We start from the raw sequence: 9,086 nt of genomic DNA on the forward strand, positions 1-9,086 counted from the left end.
AGTCAGGTTTGGGCAACATCAATTTTTCGCATCATTATCAATCAAAAAATTGTTATCAATTAAAAAATCGGTAATTTAATGATAATAATATAAAACAACTAAAAAATTAAATTATTGAGTATTAAGTATCAAGATGGATTTATTAACTTTTTGTTATGTAGTTCTGATGATCTGATGATCTGATTATACTATGATCACATCTTGTCCGTGGTATTCATGGCGCCTAACCTCTTGCACAACCAGAACCGGGTAATTAAAATGCTTTCATTCTTTTTAAATTACGGTGGAAGTGAGATACTAAAGAATATTAATACAGCGAAGTCAACCCCAGATTTTATCAGCTGTTGGCCCGATTTTGTCAACCTCCCAAGACAATCCGTTAACGGGCTCTAGCAGACAAATTAAGTTAAAAGACTGAGTAAGTCTTTCTTGAGCATATGTTTCTTACGTTAAAAATGCAAACGACGTAAAAATTATTTTTTTTTTAAATTTTACGCTGGAGAGCTGGAGGCCCAAATTTATACTATATAACCAGAAAGGGTTATGAGGCTATGACTAGGGACTTTACATGTGTTAACATGTATATAAAATTATGCATCTGAGATCTGATGCGGATGAAATGTATTCAACGATATCGAACGAAACCGGGGCTATTCATAAATCGACACCACGAAAATCACTAAAGCACGTACGATTCGAACGAAAGTGAATAGTCATTCAGGTAGTAACATCCAAAGTTCGATGGATACAAGTGGAATTGAAATGAGTTTAAATCGATGAATATAAAATTCCGCACAAGTCGGTCAAAAACGAGCCCTTCGGTGCGGGTTGAGTGAGTGCAACCGAAATAGAAATCGAACGAAAAGGCGAGTGACCCAAATTCGATGTTTCGTCCAACACGAAGAACCCGTGAGGCCATCACCACACGACAGTCTGCCAACGGACGTGCGACATGCGGTGCGCAGCCAGTTATAAATTGCATAAATTGTCCTGGAGGTGGAGACGAATCAAGCGCTTGATATGTCAATTTTCTGACTAATGTTGTACCAAGGATGGCTCGTTAAGTCAGAACTCGTACGAAACCGGTATGAGGGATAATGTAATCCCGCGAATTAAAAAGTCTGAGTTTCGCGGTTGAATGATTACGTGTATCCTCATTGTACTAAATGATATTCAAGAGATTTTCGGTACAAAACATCTCTCCTCAGCTTATTGTAGTTATTTTGGACTCCTGGTTATTTTGCCGTCATTTCGATTCCTTCGAACATTTTATATTGGATGTCCCGAGTTGTAAGGTTTCACGCTGTTCGATAGCAATGCTAATCAATTAATTATTGTCGTCTAAAAATATGCAATCGATCCTTGCTGGTCACTGAACGAAGATGAAACCTAACTAATGGCTTACAGTGAACGGTGTCATTGAACAATTGACGTAGATTGTGCGGGTTGCGAAGTAAGAAGTTTACCCGACTAGACGGCATGGTTGGCCGATGAAACATAGGTCATCAAGTATTCCAGTGTCGTGGATCAGTGCAATGCTATCGGAATCGGGTATTACGGCAAGTCGTGCGCCACTCTTGTGCTTAAGGCATAGACAAAACGAGACGTATTATAGTCGGTAGTTTTCTGTCTTGTAACAAGACACCTCTAATGTACAAGTGCCACCATGCAGTGAATATGTACATGCAAAAATTGTACTACATTAAATCAGTAAACCTAGCAGTTGTTTGAATTTTATTCAATGTTTATTGGTTTTTGTTTGATTTTTGCCATCTCCAGTGAAACGGAGACAATTTGCTTTAATTTACTATACTTATAGGCTATTTTTACATACTAGACTTTGCACTTTTCATACAGCTTGAGCTAAAGGGTGGTTTTTGGTGCGCCAGTGTGGTCAATGATGATAGTAGCCGTAGGGAGCCGCATGCACGATTGGAGCAGCAGCGACAACCTTCTTGACGATTGGGGCCGTATGAACTGCGTGACCTGATTTTTCCACGACGGCATTAAAACCGTGAATTTTGTCCGCCGTGTAGGTGACCTTGCGGATTGTGCCATCTGGTTCCGTCAGCGAGTAACTGCCGTGCACTACTCCGTTAGCTAGCGTTTCTTCGGCATGCTTGGAATCGCCGGTATGAGGATCAGCCACTCCATAACTGTAACTATAGTGTGGATTGGGATCATAGGCTTCCACGTGCTTCACAACAGGTGCAACGACCGGGGCATGTGCAATGAGAGGTGCGTGATGGATGTACGAGGCAGCTGCGATTACCGGTTTCGCCACTGCTACCGTGTGCAGAGGTTGAATTGCCTTTGCTGCATATCCGTAGGAAAGAGCGGGGCCGTAGGAAACTGGACCATATACCGGAGAGGCTATTGCTACAGCAAGTGTCGCTGCCAATGCTAAAAACTACGAAAGAGAAATGCTTTTTTTAGATTTCTACTTGCTGGTTACAACACTAGTTCATATCTATCAAGTTTATTACCAATTTGGCTGTAAAAATTAATGTTTAAGCAACTTATTTAATTAACGAAAAGTTGTGCAATCATGAAAGTAGTGAAGTATTCCACTTTAGACTATCACACGAAAGAACGTCCTCTTTATATTATTAGGAAACACTACTAACGTTACTCACAGAATTGTGCTTAAAGTCGAGTAACAGTGACGGGTTATTCAAGTAACGTGTCGAGTAACAAAGTTATTCAAACAAAACAAAACAAATACAATCAAAATACATTGAAAGATTCCAATTAAAAAAAATCAACGCATAAAATGGTATGAGTTTGTGTGATTCAAAATTACTGAAACCTTCACTGAAAATGTTTCACCGCAACAGATTATGTGAATCACGATATATCAAAAAAGAAAAAAATATGTGAAAGAAATGTGCACAGTCGCCATAAAAATTCTAATGCATCCTATCAGCGGATCGTTAAGCAGCTCCGACTTTCTTAGTTAACAATATTACATGTCGTTGTGCTATCTTATTCAAAGCGCCATATTTCGGAAAACCGACTTTTAAGATTTGAGATTGAAACTTATAAATAGTAGAAACAACTCAGAGAAAGCAATCTGCATCAACCACTCAATTATTACGCAGATTGGAGCTAGCGTCAATCCGACGATAGCTTAGTACTGTTACAAAGTTAGTGTCGGATTCTGTGAGGCGAAGTCGAATCACAAATCCCATAACTAATTCAGTCATAACATGTTCGACTCCTGATCAGGAAAGATTATCAGTGCCAGTAGAATCGTAGCAATTGTCCTGTACCCTGAGAATAGGTGGCGAAGTCTGTTGAAACAGAAAGCGAATATTCCGCAGAAGGGATTGTAGTGGATGTTTTTGTGATACGGTGGTATCACGCGCCTTTTAGGGAAAGGTGACAAGTCTGCTCCTTGCATATTGAAGAAGAAAAGAGAGCTCAGAGGTGGGGATGTAAAAAATTTATGATCACGTGAGAACGAGTGCACACTAGAGACCGCGTCTATAAATTTATGAGTGCTATAACGATCACTCAATCACCGAGACCCTCTGATGAGCGGATTCGAGCGAAAGTATGTTGAAATGCTTGATCGCGTGGACATTTGTATGTTCACGTGAGCGTTTGTATGTCTCGTTTGCAAGTGTGTATGTGACTGTGCGTGTCTAAATTAAATTGTATAACCATGTGTTCATTTGCACATTTGCGTGGGTTCTAGATAGCTTGTGCGGATCTCGAGTCTAATGTTTAATTTTGAGTAGGGATGGTATGTACATCAGAGTAAATAAAGAGGATTAAAACGCTCAGTCCGGCTTGAACCTTCGTTCGATCCGGTCACAAATCTTGATATCTCCTGGTTTGCCTAGAATTTTTCAACGGCAACAGTCTTTCTCAAGACTTTATTTTTCGACTAAGAGCCTTTCTCAAAACTACCCACGTTTTCTACTCAATCCGTCTTTTTTAAGACTAAGTTGTTTTTCAAGAAAAATTCAGCCTAATTAAACTAGTTCAGAAGAAATAGCAATAAAATCCGCCAATAACAGTGATGATCTCCGACTTTAAAGCCTTTCGAATTGAGCTTTTGACGTTCCTTTCGGATGTGAAAGGCTCTTCCTCAGATTGGCCAAAGAGAAGAATGACGAGTTACAACAGATGACTTGATTGGTCACAAACGACTTCTCCTATATCTCACGGAGAAGTTATATATTTTATTCATACGAATTCAAGATATAAAGGTCATTCGAGGCTGTCTTGAAAGGGTTACCGCAAGGTCAAAGTTTGGACGAAATATCCAACGAATTGAAAAATTTACTTAGCTTTTCTCCTTCTCAAGTTATTCTTTTGAAGAGAAAGGCATAGCGGTGCTATCACGTCAGCACACTCTGGAATTACGCAGGAGCCTTATTTAATTCATTTTAACCGTTATAAGATCCATGACTTGAGAGTATTAGAAAAAGCATGTCTTGTGTTCAACGTACGAGTAAAGTGGAAATATTGTATCTGTGATGATAATTTGCACACAAAGGACGCTCGTCCGGTGGAAGAAACCACAGAAAGTTTCAAATGCGCTATGTAGCGGAAACCATAAAACAAATTCGAGAAAAATATAAATTCTCGTGTAAAGCAACAAAAGCAACAAATAAAAAATTACCTACTTCTTCAAGTAAACCTAGAAAAAATATTTGAATGTGTTAATCCGCCTCAAAATAGAAAAACAACTTCTCTCCCAATACAAGGATCTTCTATCTCCGTCACACCATACTACATTGGTGCGTCATCTTATACCACGGCAGATAACACGGCGAAAATAGCGATGGCTACCACGCCTCCAATTTTATTTTCATACAACGCTTCATTTGCTCCAACCGATGTAGGTAGCATTAGGGAAGAAAATTTGAACTTTTTGCAACAATCAATGTTTCAATTGATGAATGCAATGCTAAACTCTACCTCCTTGAAATAATCATTTAAATTTATTAAATTAGAATGCTCGTTCATTAAAAGTATGCGAAGACGACTTTTTCAATTTCTTGGGGCTACATAATGTGCATATAGCCGTTATGATCGAAACTTTTTTTAAACCAAATAATAAATCGAATTGTAACTCTAATTTTATTATTAAGCGATTTAATCGAATTGTTGAAGTCGGCTGACAATCGCAATAGTGATTAATCGCAGAATCAAGCATCGTGTCTTGCCGTCTCTTTACACCAAGGTGATCGCGAGTTTGGGTGTCGAAGTTGAACCCGAGCTTGGAATCATTTTTATTGATGCAGCGTATTTGTCTTTTTAATGCACTGGTCAGCAAACTAATTTCTTGAAAGGAGACCTACAAAAACTTACAAGAAATCGGTCGAAATTCTTTATAATCCATGAATTTAACGCTAAACAGCGATCCTGGAATAATACTAAAAACAACTCCAAGGGTAAACTACTTTTTAATGATTGCTCTGTTGGTTCTTATTCAATTTTGTTCCCAAATGGACATACCTGCTATTCGTCTGTAAGGAATCCATCAACAATTGATTTGGTTTTGACAAATCAAGTCAAATTTGTAGCAAATTGATTACACATGTTGACTTTGATTCTGATCACCTGATCTGATAATGACAATAATTTTAATCATGATCATGATTTACAAAATAAAGCTGACATTGATGCAGCATTACAAAATTTAAGTGATTTTATAGCTGATGCTAGAAATTTATCAGTACCTAAAACAGATAAAATTTAATAATCGTTTTATTGACGGCGATCTTCTACTAGAGACGGTCGGGTTCGGGTTTTTGGACCCGAAACCCAGACCCGATCTGAACCCGACGATTTTCGGGTCGGATTCGGGTTCTGTACATTTAAACTTCTCGAGTTCAGGTCGGGGTTTCAAATTTGAATTTCTCGGGTTCGGGTCGGATCTGGCTTTTTGAAATTTTCAACTTTCGGGCACGGGTCGGGTTCGGGTTTTTCGAATTTGGAATTTTCGGATTCGGGTCGGGTTCGGATTTTGAGCAGATCACACCCAACCATTTCTTGATGCTTTTTACGTCTATACAACCAGTCTCTTTTTGCAGTCATTAACTTTACTTCGTGATACGAACCGTACTAAATTTTACCACTTTTGAATCGCTAAAGTCGTCATATTTTCTAATGCTCAACCATTTTTATTCATATATAAAATTTCTTTTCATCAAACTGCTCGAACTATTTTATTTTACAAACAAGCACTCATGAAAGAGCATTCAACGATAAGTATTTCGCATCTAAAATCCCTATGCGATTTATCTTTCATGCTACTATCAATAAACCAAGTCAAAGAAAATTTATCAGAAATAATTGGTTCAAGCGAGGAGAAATCTACGGGAAGTAGAGACAATACAAAACTATCTATTGATCCGCTCCTGGTTTGTCGTTTAGACTGTCGCAAGCATTCGAATAGTTTTCAAAAGTGTCCCGAGGGCTCTGAATAGCAGTAATTTTTGATACATAATAAATTATAATCGTACATTAAGATTTAACTATGTATATTGTTAATAGAAACATGAATTAAAATGATAATTAAATTTAAATGCAGCACGATTTGTATATTCTTAGCATAGTTGCGATCCATTGACTACAGAGGCCGTTGCAGTTCGAGGACAATTTGGAAATTCCCATACATTGAACTCACAAATTTGGTGTTCTGTTCAAGCCATTAGCGGATTCGGAGTTTGGAGTCGTTCCGAGAACTCAACTGGAGATGTCGAAGCACCTCCACTGGCGCGCATACCGTACTATCTAATGATGGAACATCAAGAAGTTTAATTTTAGCTAATGATGTGACATCAAGAAGTAACGCGGGTGACGTCGTGTAAACTGTCGAATACGATTTGCCAAATCTTTGGTTGATTCTCCGTATTAACAAGCCCGGTTCAAATCAAGTTTCTCAAATAATAAATTTTCTGGCGCGGGTCGGTCGGATTCGGGTTTTTGAATTTTGAAATTGTAGAATTCGGGTCGGGCTCGGGTTTTTCAATTTTAAAATGTCCGCGCTGGGGCCGGGTTCGGGATCTTCAATTTTTAAAATTTTGGGCTCGGGTCGGGTTCGGGTTTTTCAATTCTCAAGCTGTCGGATTCGGATCGGGTTCGGGTTCGAAAAAATTGAAACCCGAGCGTCTCTATCTTCTACTTGAAGAATGCTTGAAGATGTCAATATCAACGTTCTCGCGATCTTGCAATGGAGTGTATCTATCAGGGTCCAGTAAAAAAATTAAGAGAAGTTTCAAAATATTAAGAAATTGAAAATTTTGCGAAAGAGGTTAAACAAATCAAGCCACATTCTAAACCTTTATGAAATCTTTCTTTCTAAGGTTCTTAAGAAACCTCAGAAACCAATTCCAGCCTTGAAGGAAGTTGACAACATACTTGTTACAAATGTGGAAAAAGCTCGAAAACTTGCTCAGCAGTTTGAGAGCGTTCATAATTTTAATCTTAACGGTGTGAGTCCTATTGAAAACGAAGTCTCACCAAATTATTAAAATGTTTCAAATTAACTATTGTCTCTAGACGAGATTGTCGAAACAAACTATGATGAGATCAAATCCATCATGAAAAATTTAAAAAATATTTAAGCTTCAGGTAATGATGGAATATTTAACATTTTTCTTGAAAAAACCTTCCTGCAATCAAAATATTCAACAAATGTTTTGAATTAGCATACTTTCCTGAAGGATGGAAAATGTCAAGGTTATTCCTCATCTGAATCCAGATAGTAATTCAGCAGAAGCGTCTAGCTATCGACCAATTAGTTTACTCTCTCCTATTAATAATTTATTTGAAAAAATCATCCAAATTAGAATGAAGCCATATATCAATAAGAATTCTATTTATCTCTGAAGGCTATTCCACTGGAGTTGCTCTTCCAGACGTCGAAAAAGCCTTCGACAGTGTTCGGCATAAAGGATTGATTGCCAAAATGTGGGATTTCAATTTTCCAATTTATATAATATTTAAAAATTAAAAATTATCTTACCCATCGACAGGCTTGTTATTTGCTTAATGTGCATAAAGAGCGAAATATACCGATGAAAAATAGAAAAACACAAAAACACTGCAATGTGCAGGTCATCCGCACTGAGAGAAACTTGAAAACGAAAAAGTCTCAAAAAATTTTACTGCAAAATTCACTTAACTGCAAAAGCATATGTGACTGAACACCTAATGTATTGAATTAGAAATGTAATGTAAGCTAAATAATTCAAATACATACAAAATTATACGTAAAGAATTGAGGCTGATTATCGAAGAATAAATGCACGTTTCATAAATTTTTTGATCGATGTCAACAGATGACAAACTCATGGTACATAAAAAAGGCGGATACAAACCATACACTTATTACCGCCATCTATGAGCAAACAGCGGATTTAAGCTTAGACAATTGGTACATGCATCGCGAAGCTAACTCTCAGAGTTGTTGCTGTGGTAACATGTACGTAGGTAAATCTTGCGCATTTTTAGTAATATTTCTGAAAACCTAACACTACTTAATCCCTGTTTTATGGGTACAGTCAACGCAATTAGAACGTACCTATGGCAATGTAAATTGACCATTGAATAATTGATAGAGATTCTCGGCCATCAATGATAGCCGGCATTTAAAATGCACTATTGATAAAAAAAAACACAGAAACACAAGATAGTCTCGTATCCACTTTTATCTCAATATTTTATTCGACGATCTTAAAATTGGCGTTCGTACACCTAGAAAATAACAACAGTCCTTTTAAACAAATGGAAGAACCGAACATAGACGGATTTGCTTGACACACACACAAATTCGGTAATAAACTTGGAAGAATATTTCTGTACACTAAAAACAATCACCTTTCCAATCATGTCGGATCCAGCCAGCAATACAAATACACAATATTTTTCCAAACTATTGAACTGAATAAATGATTCTCTGTTAGAATATTTGCCAAGCAAATATACCGGGTAGGTTATCTCTTTGGTATGAGATGAAATCTTCTAGGACAGTCTTATAAATACACTTCTCAGCGGTTTCTCGTTGGAAACGTTCTGGGGAGGAAAAGTTGTACAAGGAAAAAGTTGGCTTAAAGATATGTTAC

The 9,086-nt window shown here is 37.5% G+C and overlaps 2 protein-coding genes across 3 annotated transcripts in view; both read right to left on the minus strand.

The window, feature by feature from the left end:
- LOC131683542 (neurobeachin-like protein 1) overlaps positions 1-9,086 on the minus strand; it is a 181,786-nt gene that overhangs the window by 53,197 nt on the left and 119,503 nt on the right. The window lies entirely within an intron of this gene.
- LOC131683545 (larval cuticle protein A2B) lies at positions 1,751-8,956 on the minus strand. The gene is made up of 2 exons (XM_058965601.1): positions 8,842-8,956; positions 1,751-2,410 (listed from the first exon to the last, which is right to left on the minus strand). Exons 1-2 carry the CDS (start codon positions 8,851-8,853, stop codon positions 1,895-1,897), a joined length of 528 nt encoding a protein of 175 aa, XP_058821584.1. The 5' UTR covers positions 8,854-8,956; the 3' UTR covers positions 1,751-1,894.

The sequence above is a fragment of the Topomyia yanbarensis genome, chromosome 2 (assembly GCF_030247195.1).
Source record: "Topomyia yanbarensis strain Yona2022 chromosome 2, ASM3024719v1, whole genome shotgun sequence".
Lineage (NCBI taxonomy): Eukaryota > Metazoa > Arthropoda > Insecta > Diptera > Culicidae > Topomyia > Topomyia yanbarensis.